The 27,733-nt window shown below is 50.5% G+C and overlaps 1 protein-coding gene across 1 annotated transcript in view; it reads right to left on the bottom strand.

Annotated features, from left to right (window-relative positions):
• Ptk7 (protein tyrosine kinase 7) overlaps positions 1-27,733 on the bottom strand; it is a 66,322-nt gene that overhangs the window by 19,882 nt on the left and 18,707 nt on the right. Inside the window, exons 2-7 of the mRNA NM_001395741.1 lie at positions 7,927-8,214; positions 7,387-7,489; positions 6,884-7,074; positions 6,640-6,790; positions 3,667-3,815; positions 3,175-3,441 (exon numbers count right to left, since the gene is read on the bottom strand). Coding sequence (NP_001382670.1) covers positions 3,175-3,441; positions 3,667-3,815; positions 6,640-6,790; positions 6,884-7,074; positions 7,387-7,489; positions 7,927-8,214 — 1,149 coding nt within the window. The remainder of the gene's footprint in view (positions 1-3,174; positions 3,442-3,666; positions 3,816-6,639; positions 6,791-6,883; positions 7,075-7,386; positions 7,490-7,926; positions 8,215-27,733) is intronic.

Genomic DNA, 27,733 nt, shown 5'->3' with positions numbered 1-27,733 from the left:
TGCTGGAGCAGATTCATGATTCAATCACCACCCTAGAGAAGAACTTAGAGATGCAGATTGTCAGCAGTGACCACCACCCTTAGAAAGCATCTAGGAAAATAAAGTTGTTAGTGAAGTTAGGTTAAAGTGTTTTGACTACTATCTCTCACGTAGAAATCTTAGGGCACAATGTGAAGTTGAGAAGGGCGCACTCTTTTTTTTTTTTTTTTTTTGGTTCTTTTTTTTGGAGCTGGGGACCGAACCCCGGGCCTTGCGCTTCCTAGGTAAGCGCTCTACCACTGAGCTAAATCCCCAGCCCCGAGAAGGGCGCACTCTTATTAGTTAAGCTAGGACCTTAGGGTCAGGGAACAAGAACAATGGCAGCACTGGCTGACATGACTCTCGCTGAGGCCGGACTGGTGATGACAGATTTCTGACACCCATTTTCACTCTTGTATGATGTAATAAGAGTTGCTGATGGGTGGATATGCATTCTGAGGACTTAAAGTAGATAACGACCGATTTTATATAAAAGTTTAGATTTGTGATTAAGATTCTTACAAGATTACTTTAAAGATAAATAACAAAATAATCAATCTTTTCTTTGTAAGGGCAAATCGCCTCCTGCCAGTAAGAGAACGGGCGGAGACACTGCCTTGCTTCCTCACACTTTGTTAATCTATACCAAGTCGCCTAGTTACGAATGTGCGTGGGTTTGGGGGAATAATCTGTTTTCTTTACCTCTACTCCATAATGCTGTTGCTGGTAAAGGTATTGGGGAACACACTCGTTTTTCATAATCATTCACTAGAAGAAAACTAACATGTAATCACATTGTAATTTTATACTGCTTGACAGATTTTGCTGGGATATGTAAGCTATGGAAGGAAGAATAAAGTGTGGGGGCTGGGACATGGTTCCTTCCATCCATCAACTGTGTGTGTGTGTGTGTGTGTTTGTGTGTGTATGTATGTATGTATGTATGTATGTATGTATGCATGCGCGTGTGAAATGCTTGAAGCCTGAATGCTGGAGCTTTGCTCTAACCATTCTATGTGTGAATGTGTGTATGTCTGTCTGTAGTTCTGTATGCATGTATGTGTATATGTATATATGTATGCATGTATGTATGTGTGTATGTATGTATGTATGTATGCATGCATGTATGCATGTATGTACGTATGTATGCACATGTAAAATGCTTGGGGCCTGAATGCTGGAGCTTTGCTCTAACCATTCTATGTGTGAATGTGTGTATGTCTGTCTGTAGTTCTGTATGTGTGTATTAGGTATGCATGTATATATGTATATAGGCATGTGTGTCTATGTTTGTATGTATGAAGTTATTGGCCTCTGCCTTTTGTTTCAGCCACTATGTGTGTGTATGTGTGTGTGAATGTGTGTGAGTGTGTGTGTGCGTGTGCACACGCGCCTGTGTCAATTTTCTCTCTTTCCTTCTCTTTTTCCCCCGGTCCCAAGGGCTTAAGAGTTCATAGTTTTTCCACTGGCCACAGGGAGAGTCAGCCCAGTAAATTAAGCTGTGTTCCCTCAGAGGGAAGTCCACTGAGTAACTTCCCTAACTGCCGACTGCCTTTGGCAGCAGCCCCTGTGGGTATCTGGATCCATCCCCGCCAGCAGTTCTAAGCACTGAACTCCAATGGCTGCCTGCCTCAGTTTACCCACCACATGGATGCCAAAGCCAGTCACTGGCACCCCACAAAGCAGACGACCCCCAGGTCCCGATCAGGGCTAGCTGTACACGTCTCGTCTGTTTACATGTTGCTATGCAAACATATTCTGTACCTTATCTGAGGCTTCTCACCGGAACAGGTGCCCAAGTGCCAAACACTGGGTCCTTTGAGATGTAAGTATTCTTTACTCTGAAACAGGGTTTCCTGTAGCTGCGACTGTCCTCGGATATCTGGTCCTCCCGTCGTATACGTGTCACTCACCAGCGCTTTGTGCACGGCAGACAATACTCTGTCTACCAGCTGTGAGCTACATCCCTGGCCCAGCTTCATTACCCTTATGGGAAGAATGTCACCAGAATGTCTCATTTCTAAGAAGTTTTAAGATGTATTTTTATTTTACATATGAGAGTGTTTTGCCTTCAAGTATGTACACGGACCTGTGGAGGTCAAAGGACAGTGCCAGATCCCCTAGAACTAGGAGTTACGGAGAGTTGTAAACTACCACATGAGTACTGGGGACTCAAGCCAGGTCCTCTGCAAGAGCAAAACGTGCTCCTAACTACCCTCCCTCCAGGAATGCTCTTACTTTTAAAAGCCCAAAAAGTATAACTACTAGGACAAAACTATCATTTGATCACTGTTACTTCTCAAGGAGAAAAAGAGAGAGGGAGGGAGGGATGGAGGGAGGGAGGGAGGGAGGGAGGGAGAGAGAGAGAGAGAGAGAGAGCGCGCTCCGTGGGTGCTGTACATGCTGTGGAAGCATGAGGACCTAGCTTGGCGTTCCAGGACCCATGTTGAGATCAGGTCCAAGGACAACATCTGTGACCTAGCACCGAGCAACAGAGAACCTGGAACCAGCCAGGCAGTTTGGCAGAAGCAGCAAGCTCTGGGCTTAGGGACACTGTGTCTAACGGTAGACAGTTAGAGGAGGGCACCCACAATGATCTCTGGGTTCCACAGGCACATGTGAGCACACCTCTTCCACACGAGAGAGAGGGAGAGGGAAAGGGAGAGGGAGAGGGAGAGGGAGAGGGAGAGGGAGAGGGAGAGGGAGAGGGAGAGGCAGAGGGAGAGGGAGAGGGAGAGGGAGAGGGAGAGGGAGAGGGAGAGGGAGAGGGAGAGAGAGAGATCTTTTTCATCTGTATCATTTGATCTTTCCTACTATCTCATTTTAACCCTTGTTTGGATAAGGAGACAGAGCCACTGCAGTTCAGGGGACATGATCCCAGGGGTTAGATTTGTGTATTGTGGGCAGAATGGGACCCAGGTCTGCAGACTCCCGGACAGGGCTCTTCCACTGTCGTCAGGGATCTACTTTTGTGGGAGGCTGCGTTTCCTTCCTCTGGTTGAACCACCCCTGTGTCTGGCTCCCCACCCTCCCAGAACCAATATCCCCAAAGCTACAGATCCCAGAACCCAGAGAGCCACAGGTGTGCACCCAGGAAGCCTCGATCCATCGCACCCGAGACCTCCTAGGCTCACCCTTCAGGGGAAAAGTACTCACTGGCCACTGTGATGTTCACATCCTGTCGCCGCTGACCAGCCAGGTTGGCTGCGTGGCAGGTGTAGACACCGGCGTCACTCTCAGCGATAGTGGCAAACACGAGCTCGAGGCCCTTCTGGTGGACCCTTCCATGAGCAGGAAGACGGACTCCAGCGTGTTCCCACCAGACACTGGGCGTAGGCAGACCCTGGGGGGCTGGGCAGGCAACACGTTCCTCACCACCAGCTATGAACACCCGTGGTTCCAACGGCAGCATGTCTTCGATCTCTGCAAAGACACGAGGAGGGAAATCGCTTGATTGCTTTGAACGTCTGGGTATGTGTTATTTGACAAGAAGTCATAATTTTTCCTCTCTGTGTCTCCTCTTCCAGCCCAGCACCCTCCTCTCCCTCTCTTAGCCCTCCAAGCTGCTAGCTAATTCAAAGAGGAGTCCTAAATCCCCAGGAACAACTAACACTGGACACAGTCCCTCCCTCAGCACCAGAGACTCACCTGCCAGGTGAAGAGTGGCTTCTAGGACGATGGGGGGACCCCTCTGTCCCTGACCAATGCAACGGTAGACTCCTGCGTTCCGTGGCCGGACTTGGGTCAGCAGCAGGGAGCCATTGGCAAACACCATGGCTTTGCGGAGGTGAGGGGGACTGCAGAGGAAAGAGAGTGCTGTGTGGACGAGGCCCTGGCTCGCTACGGAAACAGGATGCAGTGGAACTCCACGTTGCAACAGTCTGTGTCGTGAGAAGGGTATGTGTCATGTACACCTGTCCGTGTGTGTGTGTGTGTGTGTGTGTGTGTGTGTGTGTGTGTGAGCGCAGGGATGTATATTTTCTTTTCTGGTTTTACATTTCACTTTTATTTTGTAAGTACTCGCATTAGGGTCGGTGGAGACCAGAGAAAGCGTCAGATACTCTGGAACTGGAATCAGACAAGTGTGGGCAGCCATGTAGGTGCTCAGAACCAAATCCAGATGGCTCTGCAAGAGCAGTAGAGCGGTCTTAGTAACTGACCTGCCTGTCCTGGCTGGCCTGTAATTCTCTATGTAAAATAGGCTGGCTTAGAAGTCATGAAATCCCCTGCCTCTGCCTCCTGAACTCTGGGATAAAGGGGACGCACTATCACCTTCCGCAGCCTCCTTCTCCTTTTTCTTTTAGTTTTTCAAGAGAGGGTTTCTCTGTGTAGCCCTGGCTGTTCTGGAACTCACTCTGTAGACCAGGCTGGCCTTGAACTCAGAGATCTGCCTGCCTCCCGAGTACTGGGATTACAGCTGTGCACCACCACAGCCTGGCTCTTTAATGTGCACCAGTATTTTGCTTATGTGGCCCATATTCATGCCTGATTCTTATAGAGGCCAGAAGAGGGCATCAGATCCCCAGAAACTGGAGTTACAGGTCGCTGTGAGCGGAAAATCAAACCCAGTTCCCCTGGAGGAACAGCCAGTGTTCTTAACCACTAGGCTATCTCTCCAGGATGGCCTCAATTTGTGTCTGTGGCGTGCGTGTTGTGATGTGTGTACATGTGAGAGAGAGAGAGAGAGAGAGTGTGTGTGTGTGTGTGTGTGTGTGTGTGTGTGTGTGCGCTCACCCATGTGCACACATGTGCGTGTAGGTCAAAGGTTAATGTCAGGTGTCTGTCTCACCACTTCACCCTACTGTACCTGAGGCTTATCATTTCAGCTTGACTAGCTGGCCGGCAAGCCCCAAGATCCCAGTCTCTGACCCTCAGCACTGGGTTACAGTCGTGTATTGCCACACCTAGGGTCCTTACACAGACCCCGGGGATCTGAACACGGGTCTCCATGCTCACGGTTTTGACCCCCATGAACTCATGTTTGTGAATGTTTGTTCCATGAATAATGGCACTGTGAGGAGGCGTGGCCTTGTTGGAGGCAGCGTACACTGTGGGGGCGAGACTCTGAGGTCTCCTATACCCAAGCTCTGCCCAGGGTGGCACACAGTTTCCGTCTGTTGCTGGTGAAACAAGATGTCTCCTTCAGCACCATGTCCGGCTGCACGCCGCTACCACACCTCTGCAACTGTAAGCCAGCCCCGATTAAATATTTTTCTCTATAAGAGTTGTCTCTTCACAGCAATAAAACCCAAAACTGAGACACCCAGCGATCACTTTACCCACTAAGACCCTGGCCTCAAATTTCACATCGTCCCGCCTCATCTTCTTGAATGTTGGGATTATGGGCATGAGTCGTCACGCTCAGTTTGTAGACGTCTTTTCCAACTGCAAGAAACTCAGTCTTGGGGAAGGAGGGTGAGGCAAAGTGCAGTGTGAGTGAGAAAAAGGAATTGGGACCACCCTTCTGTAGGGTCCCCAGCCACATTAGATGGCCTGACGATGTTCTCAGGACGAAAGCCCCTGACCTAGGGAACCACACCCCCAGTGACCACAGCCAAGTGTCTCTCCTCTCCTAGAGTCTGGGCAAGCACACCTTTAATCCCAAACAATGAAGGAAAAGTTAGTTTGTAGAAGGAAGCACCCATGTTAGAGTGGCAGACAAAGTGATGAAATCAGAGAAAGATCTGACAGAATAGGATCTGTCTAGCTCTCATGAGAAGAAAGGGAAGCCTCTGAAGAGAGTAGTGAGGAGAGCCAAGAGAAGGAAAGGAGGCAGGTTTACCTGGAGAGTTTTACAGGCACAAGATGAAGAGAAAACAAGATAGAGACGGAACTAACCAGAGAATGAGAAGGAGCCGGAAGTTTGCCAGAGTTTGTTTGAGGCCACGCAGAGCAATTCAGGAGAAGCCGAGAGAAGCCAGATTGAATCAGTCAGCTTGAACAGGAGCTGAAAACATCCTAGGCCTAGATTATGTTGTACGGAGACCAGAAGCTCCCAAGACCAGGCCTAGGTTTGCCGACTAAGGCGAGGAGCCTTGGACAATTACATCAGGGAAATAAACTCTTCAGGTGTACGCGTGCCTGCACTGTCTTGTATCTGTATCTATGTGACCGCACAGCCCCCAGCCCCCGCCTGCCTTCTCTCTGGTGTTCTGAGCTTCCTTAGCCTTTTATACAATTCTGCTCCTCACTTTATTTCCAATTTCCTCTAAAACATCCTGCTGGATGATTCCATACATGGATTTAGCCCGTCAATATTCTCCAACAAATCACTGAACACCACAGGGTGCCAGGCAGGGGCCGTGAGGAATGGGGGAGCTGGCCACAGGCTCAGTATACACAGCAGGCTGTGCTGACTCTGCCTCTCTGGCAACCCTTGGGTAGCACCCAGCCCTGGGTCTCTGCTCTCCCATCCCAGATGACCCATGCGGGCAGGAAGAGAAGGGAATCAAAGTGCAATCATGGAGTGTCCGTATGGGAATCACAGAAGGCGTTTCCCAGAGTCTGTCTTCCCTTCGTGAGGACTCTTTCAGTGCCACTAGGACATCTTGCTGCCATCTGCTGAAAACTTGAAGAAATACAAGTTCACGACCATTTGTGAAGTACCCACAGACGCCTTACCGGCTTCGGTTCGTGATGGGAGTCTCATCCTCAAAGACCCACTGCAGGCTCGGGGGCGGCTGAGCTGAAAACTGGCAATGGAACATGGCCTCCTCATTCCTTGCCACAACGACGTCCTGAGGTGCCAGCAGCACCCTGGCAAAGCTCTCATCTGTGGCAAGGGGAAGGGTGGAGGAGGTGAGCAGGCAGGGCAGTGAGCCCCTCCTCGCTCTGCCTCCCCTCCTCTGTCCCCCCACAGGCCCACCTGCAATACTCAAGGTGAAGTTCTGGCTGCTGCAGGCCTGGCCAAAGGCATTGTGGGCACAGCAGGAGTAGAGGCCGCTATGTTCGGGACTGGCAGGTCGTAGGGTCAGGTTCCTCTCCTTGCTGCTGACTGTGTGGGTGCTCTGATCATCAGAGAGGGGGGTCCCGTCTCGGAACCACTGGTAGGTAGGCCTGTAGGGAATGGGGGGGTCATAAACAGGGAAAAGGGGTATAGAATCAGACATCTAACTGGGTACTCCAGTTTACAAGTGGAGGAGTAGGGCCTGGGAAGGGAAAACAGTCTGAATAAGGACAAACATTAGTTCAGGGTTAAAGCAAACAAATCCAGATCGCTCAGCTCCAAGAGTCTGGGGTCATCCCATGTAGCGTTCCCGCTGGAGGAAGTGGTTCTAGCATGAAGCAGAGTCCATCTGCACAGACTCCACAGACTCTAGGACTTGGGGGGTGACATCCCTACCCATCCCACCCTCCATGGCTCCTTACCGAGGGTGCCCATCAATGTGACATCGGAGTGTGACCTGGGTCTGCGGCTGGATCTCAGCTGCTGAGGCTGGATGCTTCAGAACCACAGGACCCGCCTCGATCCCTGGAGCAGAGGCCACAGTTGTAGTGAGCAGAGCAAAGGTGGGAATGTGGAGGGGAAGAGGGCACCGCAGAGCCCCCATGTGTGTGCCTGCCTTACACACGGCATGAGCGCCGTGAAGCTGCAGCCGAGGCCATGGGCACAGACACAGAGCACGTGCCCTGTCCCCGGCAGGTCAAACTGAACGCATGCCAAGCAAGGACGTCAATGAAAGCGTCCAGCAGATAATTGGTACAGAGACTTGAGGTGGTGGGGGAGGCTGGGGAAAAACAAACGATACATTTTGTCTGTGGTAATAGTACGCGCTCAGCATGGGAGGGACCCTAGGTCCGATCCACAGCAAAGAAAGGGGAAGGGGAAACCGAGGCAGGTTTCCAGGCCTCGGTTGCTGAGGCTGACGGATGCACCAGGCACAGTACCCTCCCTCCTCAGGCGCTCACATTTGATGTTGAAGGAGGCATTGGCACTGCGGGCTTCCTCTCCAGTGATATTGTCCCGAGCCACACACTGGAAGGCACCAGAATCTTGAAGCCGGTCCACAGCCGCAAAGCTCAGGCTGCTACCTTGGGCGAAGCGTCGCTCGGTGTCCTGGACAGGCACGCCATTGAGCAACCAGTACACGTGCACGGGGTCCGGAGCCTCGACCTCACAGCGGAGCAGCGCCCGGCGCCCTTGAAGTGCATCCTGGGAGGATGGCTCCTTGATAAAGACGATGGCAGAATGGGCACCTGCGGATGCAGATGTGGGAGGAGCAGGGTCAGGAAGGGCTGATGCCTCTGTCCTAACACAGAGGGGAGCTGAGAACACAGCGGGACAATAAACACAGGTCCGGGGGCTGGAGAGATGGCTCAGCGGTTAAGAGCACCAACTGCTCTTCCAGAGGTCTTGAGTTCAATTCCCAGCCACCACATGGTGGCTCACAACCATCTGTAACGGGATCTGATGCCCTCTTCTGGTGTGTCTGACGACAGCGACTTACATATAATAAATAAATAAATCTTAAAAAACAAAAACACAGGTACAAAGAACAAGGCTAATAGTTGAAAACACACACACACACACACACACACACACACACACACACACACACACACACACACCGGTCAAGGAGCCTTCTTGAGTTCCAAGATGTGTCTGTGGCCACATAAACGCCAAGTGGATGGAGTGAGTGCACGTAGAATGGAAATAAGGAAGGGTGCCCTGAGGGCTGGGTGGAGGCTGATCGCATCCGGCTTCCCAAACAGAAGGCCCCAGACCTACAGGACCAGATCCTAGGTCTTGATGCTAGGCTGGGGACTAAGGGACGAGAAAAGCAACAGAACCCTCCCCTGCCTACCCTGGAGTGAAGGCACAGAACAGAGTTCAATCTTGACCTGAAGAACATCACAGGAAAATGGCAACTTAGCCAGAAAACCCTAGAGAACCAGCAACGACGGCAGGCACGGGGTTGAGGGCCATCCACAGACGCTCTGCAGCCCCGAGACGTTCCCCTTTCGCTGGAGAAGCCAAAATTCTCTAGACACAAAAGCTATAGCCAAAACATCTGAAGGTCACCCCCATGGCTGGTCTATCTCTCTGAGAATCCAACTGCAGTCAAAGTCACAGATTTGTACGCAAAGCTGTTGACCTTCCTGCACACGGTCACCCAGCTTTAGTCACAACTAGGGGAACCACTACAAACAAGGAGCCTCCACCCTCGAAACCAGGGCCAGGGGCAACAAGGGAAAATCAAACACCTGTGCAGAGCAGATGGCTGGGCAGGCAGAGGGCAGGGCTGGACATGTGGGAGGCATGGTTACAGCAGTGTCAGAAGTAACACACTGGGCATTGTTCCTGCCATGTGGGTGCCTGCCAGAGTCCCGGAACCACTGGGCTTGAACATGGAAGAGGTGTTCCCAGTCACCAGGGAGAAGCAGGCTCAGGGGAGGAGCAGGCTCAGGGGAGACACAGGCTCAGGGCTCGGAGGAGGGGGACACTAACAAGAGCTTCTTCCGCCATTACTTTCCAGATCACTAGGGAGGAATCACAGCCCAGCCAGCACTCTCTAAGGACACTAGAGATGCGGTCTGGTTCTTCAGACATGAGACTGGCTTGTCTTCTCAGACTCAATGTCAATACGGGTCCTAACAGGGCTGGGTGCAGATGAGGGGCCATTCCGGAACCTGTTCATCTCCCAACCTTCCCCAAGGCCCCCAACCCCCAACACAAAACATTCCAGGAGCTGGAAGGGTCCCAAAACACACTTGTTCCTTCCCAATGGGGTCCTGTTGGTTCTCTGTGCAAGACAACTCTCAACCAGGCAGGGTGATCCCACCCACTGTGCCAGTTAACAAACATGCCTTCAGGCACCCCTGTTACTGTGCTAACCCTGACACTCCCTACCATTTCTAAATACCCCACAGGGGTGTGGCCCTGTCCCTGCTAGGCATCACGGTACACAGCCTTTGTGGTACAGAACTGTAAACTCCGGGCTGAAATATGAAGGATTTACTAAAGGTCAGACAACTCACATGTGACAACGCCATGCCCCTTACCTACAGAGGCCAGCGTCCACCTCACGCTCTCTCCACCTCACGCTCTCCTAGCCCTGCCCTGCCAGCGTCTGATCTACAAGGGCGAGTCGGTTTCCTCACAGCCAGGGAGTGTGGCTGATATGCCTCCCACGGACAATACCAGGCTCACAAAGACACTCAGAGAACACAGTTGCCCTGAAGAAAATTCATGTCTCGGGCAGGCCTGGCATCAGGAACACTGGCCAACCTCCTCCTGTGGTGGGCGGTTATCTGTAAATGCAGTTCACCAAAGTCTTGGGACCCTCAACCCGTAACTCCAGGGTGTTCACTGAAGAGCAGAGGCAACACCTATTGCCTTGGGTAGCAGCCAGGGTATCCAACTTGCTGCTCAGAATGGCATGAACACAGTCAAACACAAGACGCTCAACTTGCTTAAAATACATGAGTGTGTGTGTATGCATACACATGTGCACATGTATGAAGAAGCCAGATGTCGACCTCAGGTACCACTCCTCGGCAGCTTTCCCCTTGGTTTGCTGAGCAGGGTCTCTCGCCGATGTGGAATTTATCAAGTAGGCCAGGATGTCTGAGCCCCACGGGAACCTTCTGTCTTATGTCCCTCTGGTGCTAGGTTCCAAGCTCACACCGCCACACATGGATTCCTCTGTGGGCTCTGGGGATTGAGCTCAGGTCTCCATGCTTGTGTGACAAGTATTCCACTCCACTAATTGGGCCATAGGTTCCAAGGTGAATGGGGGTGTGTGTGGGTATATGTATGTGTGTATGTGTGTGTGTGTATATGTGTATGTGTGTGTATGTGTATATGTGTGTGTTTATGTATGTGTGTGTGTGTGTGTGTGTGGGTATGTGTATGTGCGTGTATATATGTGTGTGTATGTGTGTGTATATGTGTATGTGTGTGTGTGTGGGTATGTGTGTGTGTATGTGTGGGTATGTGTGTGTATGTGTGTGTGTATGTGTGGGTATGTGTGTGGGTGGGTATGTGTATGTGTGTGGGTGTGTCTGTGTGCGTATGTCTGTGTATGTGTGTGTGTGTGTGTGTGGGTATGTGTATGTGTGCGTATGTGTGTGTATGTGTGTGTATATATGTGTGTGTGTATATGTATGTGTGTGTGTATGTCTGTGTATGTGTATGTGTGTGTGTATGTGTGTGTGTGTGTATGTGTGTGTGTGTATGTGTGTGTGGGGGGCAGATTGCTTATCTGTTAGAGCTGCTTCTCTCGTTCTGTCACATGGGTTCCACCAGGCTGGATGGCAAGGGCTACCTGTTTAACCATCTTACTGAGATTTTTTTGGAGGGGTGGCAACTTGATTGCATGTATGGGGTTCCCCCCTCTTAAAGGTTTATTTTGGACTGGAGAGATGGCTCAGCGGTTAAGAGCACTGACTGCTCTTCCAGAGGTTCTGAGTTCAAATCCCAGCAACCACATGGTGGCTTGCAACCATCTGTAATGGGATCTGATGCCCTCTTCTGGTGTGTCTGAAGACAGCGACAGTGTACTTGTATATAGTAATAAATCTTTAATTAAAAAAAAAGGTTTATTTTGTTTTGAATGATGTATTCCAGTGTGCTCGGCCTCAGACAGATCCAAGTCTGATGCTGCCATGCTCCACGTTCTTCCCACAGGAGGGCCTTGTGAGCCATGACACAGCTATGTGTGTGAAATACCTTGGCCAGAGTTCACCTTTGGTAAAAGGGCAACTACGGTTAAGCCCATGAACTCTCTTCCTTGTGCAAGGATTCAAACTCTCAGAACATTCGACAACTCTCCTCATGCCAAGGCTCAGGGATATGCCCAAAGTTTAGACAGGAGAGAAATTACCACCACAGCTCAGAGAACAGCAGACGGCGGGTGGAACAGCCCTGGGGGCACAGGGCCCATGACTGCCTGCTACAGAGATCCGAGAAGAGCCTGTGTAACTCCCAGGGCGACCAGCTCAGCCTCCCCTCCCTCAGCTTTCCACATCCCCTCCTGGGGCCAGGGCTACGCTTCTCTAGAGCTGTGGCCAGAGATGCAGCATTCCCAGACGGCCACTCAGAGCCCCCGCCATCCCGCACTCCTATGACATGGCCTGGGAAATATCAAAGCCGGGCCTCCCAGGGGCCTCTGTCCTGACGTCAGCTCACAGCAGGTCCTGGTTAGTGCCTGGCTGGGGTAGGCTTAGATGTTTCCAACGCCGGCAGAAAGGAGCCTCCGGGCTTCTCAGAGCCCCTGCTCAGTGGCCCCCCACGTTTGCTCAGAAGGCAGTGGGAATGTGCCCATGTAGTAGGTTTACTACATGGCTTGCTGTAAACATTGCTCCATCAATGTTTTGGGGAACCAGGGTCTCTGGCAGCGATGTCAGACCCCAGCAGCTCTTAGCTTTGTACCAGAGACTGCTTTGGGGGACTAAGGTGGTACCTAGGTCAAGGTCGTTCACTTCCTGTCCTTACTTCTGACTAGAGGGATGGCCTCTGGTCTGTGGTTTGAGAAAGGCCTTCTCCAGACTCACTCGTTGGTTCTGGGTCTCCCAAAACAGCACTGCCTCTCTTCACTGGGCCTTGAGGAAGGAGCTGCAGCACAGTGACCCACTCAGTAAATGGCAGCTTGCCTGCTACCATGCAACCCTGCCCAGGTATAATCTGGGGGTGGCGGCTTGGTGTATCCCCCTGCACCCTCCTCCTCGCTAGACAGTGAAGATGCCAGGCTACTGTCCGGGCTGTTCAGGGGCTATAAGGATTTATATGTTTAGTCCACATCCACCATGGAGCATCAGAAAGGGATCAGGTAGGGAGGAGCTTTGCCTGAGGGCACAAACAGCCCAAGAAGCTCCTTGGTATCCAGATGCAGGCAGAGCCATCTCTCCCTGCCAGACAGAGACCCCAGTGTAGCCGGAGCTCCGAATACCTCATAAGGGCACTCTCTGAGCCCTTAACAGTCAACTACACAGACACTTAACCGTGACTGTACCCTCTAGTCCCAGTCTCTTAAAAAAAAAGCTCTAAGCCCAACACCCAACTGCACCTGATACAACCCTGATTTAACACCCAACCTCCTGTTTGCTCTCTGGGCTCCAGTCCGTGTGCATGGGTGTCTGCGTATGTGTGTTAGCACAGCCGCTATATGGAAAGCACAGCAGAAAATTTGGTTTGGGGGGGGGGGATTTTGATTTGTGGTACTGGGGTTCAAACGCAAGGCCTTGCACATGCCGAAGCCAAGTGCTCTACCACGGAATCACACCCCAACCCTTGGCGTGTGCACAAGGGTACACTTTCAGAAGGGGTCTCACTGTGTAGCCTTGGCTAGCCTGGAGCTTGCTATGTAGATCAGGCTGACCTTGAGCTGATGGAGACCCGTCTGCCTGAGCCTCCTGAGTTTGTGAGTAAATGAGTGCTCCAGAGGACCTAGCTTTAGTCTTCGCTTTTTACGAACCGGGTCTTATAAGGTTAGCTCAAGGCTACCTTGAGTGTGAGGTCCTCCTGCCTCTGTCTTCTGAGTGCTGAGATTACACTATCCGTGCCCGCACGCGCCAAGCAACAGGAAGTTCTCACTGCACACTCCGGTTCTAAGTGATTCTGGCTAGTTCACTGCAAGCATCTACTTCTGCTGCCCATCTCTCAAGGGCTAACCCCCTGACCTATGGGGGGGAACCCCCCTGACATTATGTAGGACCCGTACATGGCTCGGAACCTACATAATGTAACTAATCTAATTCCTTCTTCTCCCTCTTGTAAAATCCCACTCTTCAGATCAAGTCCCCGGAACCCTAAGGGTTGCAGCAACTGACTGAGCTGTATCTTGCCCGCCCAAGCCTTCCAGGTACAGGCTCCTTGGTACCATGAGGGCATCTTCACGGTAGTATATGCTCATGAGGGGAGCTGTACTACCTTCCCTCACACCCTAGGGCCACCAGTCACTCACACCTGGCTACCTCTTCCACACCAGAGCTCAAGACTAAACTGCCAGCTCCAGGGTCCAGGACCGTACAAGGAAAATCTTCAACTTCAGGTGGCCCCTGGAACCTAGACCAGAGTTGTTGGAGCAGAATCAAGAGAAGTGAGTGACAGTGTGCCAGGTTTCCATGCCATCTCTGGAGCAACACTAAGGCACAAGCCAGGACAAGTGGCCTTCACCTCATGAAGCACAAATGCTCCAGGTAAGAGAGGAGCCGGGCTCCTGTCCCACAGAAAGACGGCACAAGGCTCTCCACGTGGGAACGTCTACTTCTTTTCTCTTTAAACTTTATTATGTGTCTGTGTCTGTTTGTGTCATGCCATGTGTGTGTAAGTGACCTTGGGGACCAGAAGAGAGCATCAGATCCCCTGGACTTTGAGTTATACATGGCCATGAGTCTTGTGGGTCCTGGGAACCGAACCTGGGTCTTCTGGAAGAGCAGTGAGCAGTTATAACCGCTACCTCTCCAGGCCTCTTTGCCATTCTCTCCTGAGGCTGGGTTTCATGCAGCCTACGGCAGACGGCGACCTTGAACTTCCAATTCTCTTGCCTGCCAGGACTACAGGCGAGTTGGTCAGGGTGCTGGGATCTATCCGGGTCCTTTGGAAAAGCAGCCAGTGGTTTTAACTGCTGAGCCACCTTTCCAGGCCTACCAAGGAATGTTTGAGGAATACATCATTACCACTGTGGGAATAAACCGCAGGGATGAACAGCGAGCCCAGGTTCTTATCTGTGCCTGCGAGGTGAGCTCTCCTTTCCCACCTGCTCTAAGGACACCACACTTATGTTTCAGCACCGACAAGTCTGAGGATAACCGTGTTGTGTCCAGCACCACATGGATCCAAGGAGAGTTGAGGCTTACGTGCTCCCCAGCTGCTGGCTACACCACGGGTGTGACACCTCCCTGTCTTCTCTGGGCAGGGTAGAGGCAGACAGATGTGCTTCGCCTGTAGAGACCCTCACACATCTATGCATGGCTCCAAGGAAGCAGCAGAGGGTGTCAACTCAGAGTGAAGTGGTCAGGGAGATCTGGGTTCGAGTCCTTCTAGAGCATAACCCTAGCTGACTGCCACTGCCCAGGCTCCAGGACATAACTCTGAATGACTTAGCTCCAAGGATGCTAGGAAGCACTGGAAACTCGGAGGCCTCGCTCTCCGAGCTGTGTCCCCACCCCAGCCTGCAGCTGCACAGGCTCTCGTTGGGGAAATGTGAGGCCCAGCCTTGGAGGGATTACTTGTGAGCCTCCACACATGGCAGGTGCCCTGGGCCTGAGGCAGCTGGGAGCACAGTGGAGAGGGGTCTGTCATCTTTGCTGTGACCCTCCCTGTCCTTTGGCTCAGTGTCCTAAGTGAGATTCTCTACTGCGTTCCTATGCCACCGAGGCCGAGTGCCACACCTACCTGGAGGTCTGCAAGACGATGCTTCTGAGCCCCTCCTGGTGACCAGGACACTAGGGAAAGTACCCCATGAGCATGTGTGGCAGTGATCCTCAACCTCCCTGATGCTACGACCCTAAACTACAGTTCCTCACATCGTGGTGACCTCCAACTATGAAATTGTCTTTGTTGCTATTTCATAGCTGGGATTTTGCTGTTATGAAGCGAATGTTTTCCAGTAGTTTTAGGAGATCCCTGTGGGAGGGTCCTTTGACCTCCTGGTTGGGCTGAGAACTGTCGTGTGAATGTCCCTCTCACCTGAAATAGGGTTCTACATTTGCTCTCATCTAACACAGCCAATTTGATTTTCCTCTAAGAGCCTGACTTTCCCGTTTGGAAGATGGAGCCTTAGAGAGATTTCTGCACCGCCTCCAGCTTACATGGGGTTATTTAAATATAACTTAATGTGAGATGACATCCAAGTGAGTTGGAGAGACAGCTCAACGGTTAAGGACGCAGCACCCACATGAGGAAGCTCACAGCCATCTCTAGTGGGATCTGGAGCTCTTGGAACCCTTTGGGCACCGATATGATATACATACACACACGCCCCACACCACACCACACCACACCACCACATCAATTTTTAAAATAATAAAATGAACAAGAGTTAAAAAATTCTCTTCCCCAGACTCTGTCTACTTGCCACATTCCAAACACACAGGAGTCACATGTTGCTGTCAGTCACCATAGTGAACGGAACAGAGAAAACAGCTCCTCCATGGAAGAGTCCCACTCGGGGGCAATGCCCGCCCACCTCTTGGCAGGCTCTGTAAGATGCTGTGCTATTCTGAGCCATGGAGCTCTCGACACTGGTCAGCAGTATTTACTTTTGCATCTGTGTGTGTATGATATGATGTGTGTGTGAAGGTGTGTGTGTGTGTGTGTGTGTGTGTGTGCCCATGCATGTGTGTGTGGTGTATGTGTGTGATGTGTGATGTGTGTGTAGTGTGTGTGGTATATGTGTGTGTGTGTGTAGTATGTATGTGTGTGGTGTGTATGTGTGTAATGTGTGCATGGTGTATGTGTATGTGGTATATGTGTGTAATGTGTGTATGGTGTGTGTGATATATGTGTGTAATGTGTGTGTGTGGTGGCATATGTGTGTAATATATGTGGTGTGTGTGTGTAGTGTGAGTATGGTATGGGGGTGTGTGTGCGTATGCGTGCATGTACAAAGTAGAAGTTGACATCAAGTGCCTCTCTCAATCACGCTCTACCTTATATACTGAGGTGGGCTCTCTCACTTGAACAAAGAACTCCGGATTCCGTTTGTCTAGCCAGCTAGTCTCCTGCGCTGGGATTCCCATCTCCCAAGTCTGATCCTCACATCACACAGCAGGGTTTTACCCACTGAGCCAACCCCCCAGCCCCTCAGCACACTTTACAGACACCCTGGAGTTGGGGTGTCTTCAGCAACGGCAGGGTGAGTGCCTACCCCTGGGCTCTCAGGTCTACATTCCTCCCATGATGCCACCAGGGAAAGCAAAGACTTCTTTTTGTTTGGATGTAGCATTCTAAAATATAACAGTTGGTCTACAGCTAAGTACTTCTGGGAGATTTCGGTCTTGTTTTTGGCTATGTTTATGTGTGTGGGTTTGCCTGTGAGCGGAGATAATTATGGAGCCAGAAGAGGGTGTCAGGTGGGGCTGGAGAGATGGCTCAGTGGTTAAGAGCATTGACTGCTCTTCCAGAGGTCATGAGTTCAATTCCCAGCAACCACATGGTGGCTCACAACCATCTGTAATGAGATCTGGTGCCCTCTTCTGGCCTGCAGTCACTATATGCAGGCAGAATGCTGTACATAAAATAAATAAATAAATCTTTAAAAAAAAAAAAAGAATAATTTAAAAGAGGGCGTCAGGTGGCCGTGAGGCCAGAGCTGGAGGTGGTAGGCACCTAACACTGGAGCTAGGAACTGAACTCAGGCCCTCTACAGAAGCAGTCAGTGCTCCTAAAAGCTGGGCCAACTTTTCACCCCTAAGCGAGTTTGTTTGTTTAAATCTGCATTGGTATTCTGTCTCCATGTGTGTCTGTGTGAGAGTATTGTATCCCCTGTAACTGGAATCACATACAGTTGTGAACTGCCATGTGGATGCTGGGATTTGAACCTGGGGCCCTTGGAAGGGCAGCCAGAGCTCTTAACCGCTGAGTCATCTCTCTGATGCCATATAAATCATTTTTTCAGCCAGGTGATGGTTGGTAGCTTTAATCCCAACACTCAGGAGGCAGAAACAGGTGGATTTCTGAGTTTGAGGCCATCCTGGTCTACAGAGTGAGTTCCGGGACAGCCAGGGATACACAGAGAAACCCTGTCTAGAAAAATAAACAAACAAAAATTTTTTAAAAACAAGTAGGTAGCTGAGCACAGCCATTCCCAGCCTGAAATTCAATCTTTACAACCCACCTTCCTCCTTACATGCAGAGGAACTCCTGTTTCCCCCAGCGTCTGGGTATCCTTGGGGCTTCAATACCCTCCCTCCACGCCCCAGCCTTGCCTCTCCTGTTCCCCATCCTCTCTGCTCCAAAAGTCAACTGAGAGGCTGGACATCAGCTGGTTTCAAAGGGACATGGGCATCATTAGTCTCCTATTTTTATACTCAGAAATGTTCTGCAAACCACTTCCCAAGCAGCCGGGGCAGCGGAATGTGAGGAAATCGCTTTGCTATGTCATGATGTGGAAGGCCTGTGGCGAGCTGCATCTGCCACGTGGCCGGGACGTGCGGCGATGTCGAACACATGTGCAGGAGGCTGAGGCGCCCGTCAGTAGCTGGGCTGTCCTCTAGAGGTAGGGCTCAGGAGTCAGAGCCATGCACAGCCTCTTCCCCTGCCTTCCTCTCCACAGGTCCCACCTGTCTTTACCAACAGCTGCTTTTCTGCAGGCAGTGGCCTTGGGGGCGCCTCCCCAAAGATCTAAGAGGCCAGGGGGTAGGACAACCTGGGACACCAAGAGAAGAAGCCAGACTGAAGGTTAAAAAAAAGAAAAGAAAAGAAAAGAAAAAAGAAAACAAACAAACAAGGAAGTGCGATGGTTTAAAGCGAGGTTATGTTCCTGGTCCTTGGGACTGTGTGTGGATAGGAGGGATGCCACATGGAGCCCCTGCCCTGTGCCACCAAACACTGTCTTCTCTGCCACTTCTGCTTCCACAGGCCTGGAAAATGTTGACTAATGCACAGGAGAGGTGGACAAAGCCTTTTAAAGTCAGAACTGCAGCCATGCCTGCCTCCATGCTTCCACTGCCCGGGAAAGTCCTGACCTCCCATCCAGGCCTGAGGGGGCATCTGAGGCCTGGATGAGCCAGCTTGATTACAGTCAAGCCGTCGGAGTTCTTCAAAGACTCCGTGGCTGCTCACACATGTCACCATACTGCTGGCTCTGCAAACTCTTAACCACATTACAAATGACTTGAGTTTTGGTTTTTTGGGTTGATTTTTTTTCTTTTTGTTTCTTTTGTTCTCTTTGCAATGCTAGGGATTAAACCTTAGGGTCTTGTGAATGCCAGGAGAATACTTTTTCACTGGGCTAGAGCAATGGCTGGGCAGTTAGACCACGGGCTGCTCTTGCAGAGGACCCAGGTTCCTCTCTCGGCACCCACATGGAGGTTTGCCGCCATCCTTAAACTAATTCCAGCTCCAGGGGATCCAGTGAGCTCTTATTTTTAAGTTGTATTTAGGTGTCTGCGTGAATGCAGTGTGAGTGCAGGTGCCCACAGAGCCCAGAAGCGGGTGTTGCACTCCTGGAGCTGGAGTTGATGGTGGCTGTGAGCCACTGACATCGGAGCTGTGAACAGAACTCTGTCCCTCTAGAAGAGCAGCCAGTGCTCCTAACCACTGGGCCATCTCTGTGGCATCTCACTACTTTACTTAAAAAAGAAATTAAGTTCTGAATTTGATTCTCGGCTTCTTACACACAGACACAGATACACAGATACATTTCCCTCTCAAAAGCAACACTTTAAAAATATATCAGGGGCTGGGGATTTAGCTCAGTGGTAGAGCGCTTACCTAGGAAGCGCAAGGCCCTGGGTTCGGTCCCCAGCTCCGAAAAAAAAGAACCAAAAAAAAAAAAAAAATATCAGTTAGCCCTGGAGAGATGGCTCAGCGGTTAAGAGCACTGACTGCTCTTCCAGAGGTCCTGAGTTCAGTTCCCAGCAACCACATGGTGGCTCACAACCATCTGTAATGGGGTCTGATGCCCTCCTCTGGTGTGTCTGACGACATCGATGATACGCTCACATTCATAAAATAAATAAAATGTTTAAAAATATTTATATTACCAAGTCTGAGGACCAGAGTTCAATCCCTGGAATCTGAATAGTTGAATAAAAGATACTTAACCCCCCTCAATATATCATTTAGAAAATGCATTCTGGCTAAAGATGTCAGAATAAGGACTTCAATTTCTAAATCAATAACAACAGATGAAAAAGGAACGGAAACAACTCCTTAAAGCTATTTCTTAAACCACCAAAAACATCCAGCTTGGGGCTGGGGATTTAGCTCAGTGGTAGAGCGCTTACCTAGAAAGCGCAAGGCCCTGGGTTCGGTCCCCAACTCCAAAACAAAGAACCAAAAAAAACAAAAAACAAAAAACAAAAAACATCCAGCTCATGGCCAGACACTTTTGATCTAGGACAGCCTACTCTGGCTGCAAGCACCATAAAACAGAACATGCATGCATACATGCATGCACACGCATAAATCTGCATACACACATGCACTTGCAGCCCAAGCAAAAAAGAGCCTTCAGCATGGCTGAAAGACCTAAGGCCTATTCTGTCTGTCCTTACCCTGCCAGCCTGTAAGTTAGGGTCTGGAAGACTCGGAGATCCGGCTTACTTAAGTGTCCCCCAGTTCTTAGAGGATTGCCTTACAGACCTGCAAAGCCAGGAATGAGGGGCAGAGACAGAGACGAGGAAGAGACAAAGGGGAGGGAGGGGGGAATGGCTGAGAAAAGCTTGCAGACAACAGAGCTGAGAGATGGGACAGAGGAACTGAGAGACTGAGAGAGGAAGAGACAAAGGGAAAGTGGGACTAGAAGAGGGAGAATAGGGGGCCAATAGGCAGAAAGGCCTGGACAGGGTGAAAGACAAACACAAAGATGGGTAACAGATGAGAGAGACACAGGACAGAGAGATAATGCACACACAGGCTCCCTGTGTCAACTGTCGCATTGACCGTAGACCCCAGTTATCCCTACTAACCACCCCTGCAGATCTGACCTGGGTCTCCTGGAAGGAAACTCTGCAGAATGACTGAGGGGACATCAGACCCAAACGGTCGCTGGCCATGGACCCCAGGGTCTGCTCAGAGAATGATGAAGGTGACTGCTTTGTGTAGAGGGGAAACGGAGGGGGTGGAGGGAGGGGCCACACACCTGTGCAAGACTCAGGGCATTTATAATGGAGAGCCCTCAATTTAGAGGCTCCTGGTAAATAATTCATCAGGAAGAGTACAGTGCCTTCCCTGGCCTCATCCATTATTCAGCGTAAGAAATGTACCATGCTATAAGGCTTCCTGACATCTAAAAATGGTCTGGGCCATTAGGCCAGAAGCAAGATGACAGCGGGCCAATTTCTACCCAACTTTTCCAGAACCCCTGACCCAGCAGTCCTGCCACTTTGGGACCTTACTAACTGCTCCCCTAAGTCACAGCAGCTGCTCAGAGTGGTGCAAGGCCTGCAGTCCCAGTTACTTGGGAAGGTGAGGCAGGAGGACCGAGTTCAAGACCAGCTAGGGCTGGATAGCAAGTCTAAGGTCTGCTCAGGCAAGGGTGCAAGACTCTGGCTCAGCGGAAATTTAGAAAGAACTGGGCCCTGGGGATGGAGAGAAAGTTTAGCGGTAAAAGCATGGGCTGCTCCTCCAGAGAACCTGCACTCAAGTCCCAGCACCCACATGGCGGCTGCACACAACGGTCTCTAACTCCAGTCCCAGGAATCAGCGCCTCCTCAGGCATCAGGTATATACACATGCATTAAACATACCTGCAGGCAAAATAGCCATACACACAGAAAATTAAATATTAAATAGCCTGAGAGTGTAGCTCAGGGGTCAAGCCATTGGCCTTGCACGCCCAAGGTCCTGGGGTCAGTCCCCAGCATGGAGGCAAGGAGTGGTACACACTTAGCTTCCCGGAAGGGCTCCACTGTAAGATCCTAAGTAAGGTAGCCCAGGAGCAGGCCCCAGAGCACACAACTGTGATTGAATAATCCATGAGTTTCCTGTCTCTCACTAAAAGGAAGTTGCCTTACTGGAAACCTGGGGCACCCCAGTTCCCAAAATTGGAGCAAGTGAGTGCCCAATGGAGCCTACCGAGTTCCCAGTGCTGCACCTAGGTGCCTGGCTCTGAACATGCGTGCCTCTGCCTCTTACAAACTGGTGTCACCTGTTCTCTACTCTGCAAGTCCGACACCAGGACAAAGGACTACGGAAAATCCAAGGAGCTGAATGACTTCAAGACCGACTTCAAGGTCATAGCCCAGAGGGCTGCATGGAGGAAGAACATTTGAGGGCAGGAGGTCAGAGACTGATGAGCTGGCAAAATGGTTCAGTGGCCCCGTCCCCGTGACCCATGAGGAAGGGGCAAGTGACTCTCACAGGTTGTCCTCTGACCTTCACTTGTGTACCACAGCATGCATGTGCCCCCAACCCTAACAAAATAAACAAGATGTAACCACCACCACCACCAACAACAACAACAAGAAGCCTGGAGACCAGAGGGCAGCCTGCATTCCAGTTCCACACCCTTACCAAGAAGACAACCCCCCGACAACCTGTTTACTATCCTGGAACTTGCTCTGTAGACCAGGCTGGCCTCAAACTCACACAGGCATGTGGGCTTGCATGCCTGGCAAGAGTGTGGGGGTCAGAGGGCACCCTGCAGTAGTGTGTGGGTCCCAAAGATCACACTCGGTTATCAGGTTTCACGACAAGTGCCTTTACCCGCCAAGCTGTCCAGTGGGTTCTCACTACTTTTTTTAAGGATGCCCATCTATTACAAGTAACTCTTGCTTAGAACAGGCCTTAACCTAATTCCCTTTCTGTCCTTCCTTCCTTCTTATTTTTTCTTTCAGTGTAGTAGTTTAACTGATGCCGAAAAATCCACCCTGGATATGGGCGGCACCATCCCACAGGCTGGGGTCCTGGACCAAATAAAAAGGAACCCGTGGCCGAGTGTCAGCATTCATCTCTGTCCTCAGGAATGTGGACATGCTGTGACAACTGCCACCCACACCGGGCAACGGTGGACTGGAGGCCCTCGAACTGTGAGCCACAACCATTTCTCCTTTACGTTGCTCTTGCCAAGGAAAAATGGTAATGTTATTCAGACTCTGCAACCCTTGAAGGCTCAGACAGAAGGATCAGGAGTTTTAGTCCAGCCTGAGTGCTAGGGTAACACTGTCTCAAAAAAAAAAAACCAAGACAAGCCAACAAACAGAATTCAGTCACAACAATGGTTTTTTGTTTGTTTTTGTTTGTTTGTTTAAAATGCCCAAAAGTGTGTCTCTGGTCTCCTCTGAAAGATGCTAGAAAAAATATACTTCATTATTGTGAAAAGTGACAATTAATAATTATTAATAGGGTGCTTATAAGGTGCTTATATTTCCTTTCTTTATGTTTTTGAAACAGAGTCTCACAATGTAGACCAGGCTGGCCTCGAACTCACAGAGATCTGCATGCCACTGCCCACAGAGTGCTAAGGCTAGGGGTGTGCTCCACGACAGGCAGCTCTCTTCCCCTTTAAAGAACAGCTCTATCTCAGAGTAATGAAACCAATGGGAGATCTGTCCTCACAGGAATTCCCAGCTAATGAATAGCCTCCCAGTGAAATAATGACTCTGGCGATGACTGCCGATGCCTGCTGATCTCAGGAAGACCCGCGGATGTGATGTGTCTACTGAGAGAGATGCAGATGGCGGGAAAGAACAAACCCAGACCCAATAAAGCCTGAAGACCCACGCTTCATTACCTAGAGGCTCCGGAATCTAAACTAATCTGGAATTTACGCAGAGATGGCTCAGTGGTTAAGCACCTATGCAAGCCTGCTGACCGGAATAGGACTCCATTAGGGCCACTTGGCGTAAGGTCTCCTTACATGTCCACTAACCTCTTGTTTGTTTTGTTCTTCTGTTTTTAGAGTCACGGTTTCACTGTGTAGCCCTGGCTGTCCTGGAACTCACTCTGTGTCCAGGCTCCCCTCAAACTCAGAGGTCTGCCTGCCTCCACCTCCCAAGTCCCAAGATTAAAGGTGTAGTAAGTAAGCCACTGCCACTGTGCTAAATTTTTTTCTCTAAAACATCAAGAAAGCCAAAGTTGGTCCGAAACAGGCCACCAGCTGGGACAGTGACTGGACACAGGGTATCCTCGCCTACCCTGCAAATTCACCATCGAGTGAATGCCTTCAAGGCTTCCCGAGTGGCTGCTCAAACCTCACACCAGACCAGGACTTCACAGACCACTGCCATGCCTGCCCCATAGAAAGCCCACGGAAGGTAAGAGCTGATTGCACACTCTGCTAACTTCGTCCCCGGTGGCTCCACGGGCGGTGGGCACACAGGAAGCACCAGCTGGTTTGTGGTGGTTCAACTGCTCCAGATAACCTGATCGAGTTCTCCCTACCCCGTGTGGCATCCGCCGAGGGTCAGACCCTAATATGGGTTCCGGGTAGGTAATTACATTAATTATCATCATTAATTCAACAAACATTTATTTAGAGCCTACCATGTGCCAAGTACTCTGTAAGTCACTGGAGATGCAAAGAGAAAAACACACAATTACTGTCTTTAAGCGTCTCAGCTCGGTGGGGGAGTCAGACGAGCAAACATATAATTACAGTAATAACTAACTCACTGACCCGCACTACGCACCAGGCACCGTTCCCAGCATGTTAACCATGCTGTCTTGTGAAGGCTCACGCCTGCCCGGTGGAATGTGTGCCATAATCCCCATCACGCAGATGTAGTAACTGAGGCAGAGCTACTTGCTGAAGCTTACGGAAGCTGGTAGGAGACAAAACACAGAAGTCAAACCTCAGGTCACAGCTGGCTCCAGGGCAAGCTTACTGTGATCCCTAGCCTTGCCTGCTCTGTCACTCATGAAGGCAGAGTAGAAAGGATATACGGATGGGGGGTTGGGGGTCGGAACCTAAAAGTTATCTTCAACACAAGGTTTTATGGAGTTATGGAAGAAGGAGGCCCGGAAAAGACAAAGTCAGAAGCCAGAGGGCTAGAGACAAAGAGTTCACTTGTAGAGTGTGACTGACAAACGCCAAGTCCTGCTGAGGTACAAGCCCCAGCACAGAATAACAAACACTAAATAGAAGCCAGAGACCACTGGGCTATGGTAGTGCGTGCCTTTGATCCCAGCACTCAGGAGGCAAAGGAGGGCGGGTCTCTGCGAGTTCAAAGCCAGCCTGGTCTACAGTGAGTTCCAGGACAACCCGAGCTACACAGAGAAACCCTGTCATGAAAATCCGAGAATGAATGAATGAATGAACGAATGAACGCACACCAGAGACCAGGTAAAAGCAGAAAGCTCTGAGAGGCCATGGCCATGTTGCTGTGGGGCCACCACAGAAAGACAGCCCTTCCAAGCCAGCAGCTGCCACAAAAAAAGGCTAAGTCTCTGTCACGGGGAGAGCGGCAAGCTCCACCATAGAAGTCCCGAGTCCTGGGCAATCCCATTCCTCTTCTACACCCTCCAAGGCTATCTCAAAATGGCCACCAATGAGGATTAGCTGCCCACCTCAGCAGATTAACTCTAAACCAAATCACATTCACAGGTGCCAGGCTTAGGACCAGATATTGTGTTGGGGTCTGGAAGTGAACTTCAGAAAAAAAGGAAGTGGGTTGGGCTTAGCTGCGGAGGCTCCGCCTCCACTTCCTGTCTGCTGGGCTTCAGGCATATCGACACGCCCCACTCTGATGGGCACTCAGAGCCTGGCACCGTTCGCATGCTGGGATACACAGTGCTGAACAGGACAGGAAGTTTCCATCTCAGGTTTACACAGCTTCTCAGAAGACGGAGTAAAAGCAGCAGGGTCTGGCCTAGAAAGCAGGGAGTTTGCTTCATGCCTTGGCTCAAAGCCGCCAACTTCATTCAAACAGGATCCCGTTTTGATCCCTTCGGGAGACTGCGGTGGGAAATCTACACTGTTCTTCAAAGAACTCTGGAAGGCTCTTCTGCATGAGGAGGAATGTGACCAGGGAAGACAGGACAGATGCCAGTCTGCTGTGCTGTGCCCGACACCCACCCTACCTCCACCCCCTCACGCCCCCCCCCCACCCGCAGGCAGCCTCCAAGGTGTCTAGGGCCAACAAAGGTCAAAACCTTCACAGCTCCCTCATTCCAAGTAAGAAGAATTACCAAAGAACCACACCGCCTCCTCCACCAGTCCCTGGGACAAGCTAGAACAGGCTTGACTTTCCTCCCCCAATTTGGGGAGTGGCCAGGTCCTGCCTGGCTGTAGTCGGTGCAAATTTAATATGTTTTAATTTTAGATTTATTTATTCTATGTTATGTCTATTAGCGTTTTGCCTTTGTGTATATCTGTGCATCAATGTGCATGTTGCCCTTAAAGGTCAGAAGAGTACATGGGATCCCTCAGAACCGAGCTATGCTGGGAGCTGGGAGCTGGATCCAGGTCCTCTGCAAAAGCGACAAGCGTTCTTAACCGCTGAGCCATCCCTCAGCGCCTGGCACAGATTTTTACAAGAGACTCTCACACATTCTCACACAGGCAAACACTACAGTACTTTGCCACAGCTACAACAAGGGGTCAATGCATATAATTCAGGATGGCCGGGGCCGGGGGTGGGGGGGACCTGTTAGGTTAAGCCTTACAGCTCAGTCTTGCCTTGATCATCACTGAACCACGTCCTCCAATCCCCTTCTGTCTAGTCCCATATCAGCCCCGATCCCCACCTTCCACCCTCTCAGACAAAGGCCGAGGGTGAGACTTGACTCTTCAACAGACTTCGCATCGTGGCCCCACTTCTCAGCACAGCCATGATGGACACACAGGGAATTGTGGAGTTGTTTGCAGTGCACTGGGCTGAGGGTGCATACCCCAAGGCTAAGCTTCAGGAGCCTCTGCTGCATCTTCTAGCCCCACCCTACCCTTTGATGGCTGGTTAGGAGTTGGGGTGTGTGTGTGTGTGTGTGTGTGTGTGTGTGTGTCTGTCTGTCTGTCTGTCTGTGTGTCTGTCTGTGTGTATGTGTTTCTCTCTCTGTGTGTGTGTGTGTGTGTGTGTGTGTGTACACAGCACACGCTGGGTGGGGAGAGTGGGAGACTGGGTATGTTTTGATGCTGGAGCTTGTGGTTCCTAAATACTAAACCTGCTATCTACCACTATAGTATTATATCCCTAATCCCTGGAGTTTATACATTTTATATTGGATAAGTCAATAAATTTTGATGAGTTTGGGGTGTTTTCAGTTGTTAATTTGAGTTTGCCACATTAAAAAAATAACAACATCTATGAACATCACCATCACCACCATCATCATCATCATCATCATCATCACTAACACCACCATCATCATCACCATCACCACCACCATCACCATCACCACCACCATCACCATCATCATCTTGAGACAGGGTTTTCCTATGTAGCCCTGGCTGACCTAGAAAACACTCCATAAACTAGGCTGGCCTCTGCTTCACAAGATTAAGTTTAAGGTTACCTAGATTTGGGTTTGTTTTTGTTTTTTTTTTTTTTCTGTAAAAGCCAGGAGTGGATTCTAATTTTATTTGGTATTACTTCTGCCTCCTCTGAGGACTTCATGGCTTTAGGAGCTTGAAGCATCCACACATGACTTTGGACTCCGTCTTCTCTGTGGTACCTTAGCCTCTAGCGCAGAGCTAACCTGCCGATTTCTTATATAAGATTTTACAGGAATCATTGTACGTGCAATGGTTTCTTTTCGGTGCTGCCGGGCAACACCTGAGGACAAGGTTCTGTCGCCTCTGGGAAGCTCTCGGGAATCCTTGCCCCGCTCCCTGGCTCTGCCCCGGCCTGCAAAGCATAAGAGAGAGGCTCAACAGTTTTGCAAAACTTTCCTTCAAAACCACTTGATACAGAAAGTCTGGGGGTGACTTTTTTTTTTTAAAACTACCTTATAACTCGTTTTTAGCAGTAACTAATCTATTAACCCATTCCAACAGTTCCTGAATACATTTCTTCTTAAATTCTTCTTTATTATGTTTATCCATGTCCAGGTATGTGCACCATGTGTGAATGGTAGGAGGCCAGAGACGACGTTTGGGGGTCAGTTCTCTCCTTACACCATGAGGTCCCAGGGCTAGAACTTGGGTTGTCAGACTTAGGCAGAGGAGCT

Source organism: Rattus norvegicus, chromosome 9 (assembly GCF_036323735.1).
Source record: "Rattus norvegicus strain BN/NHsdMcwi chromosome 9, GRCr8, whole genome shotgun sequence".
NCBI lineage: Eukaryota > Metazoa > Chordata > Mammalia > Rodentia > Muridae > Rattus > Rattus norvegicus.
Note: the sequence above shows the minus strand (reverse complement) of the source record. Positions and strands in the feature narration are given on the sequence as shown.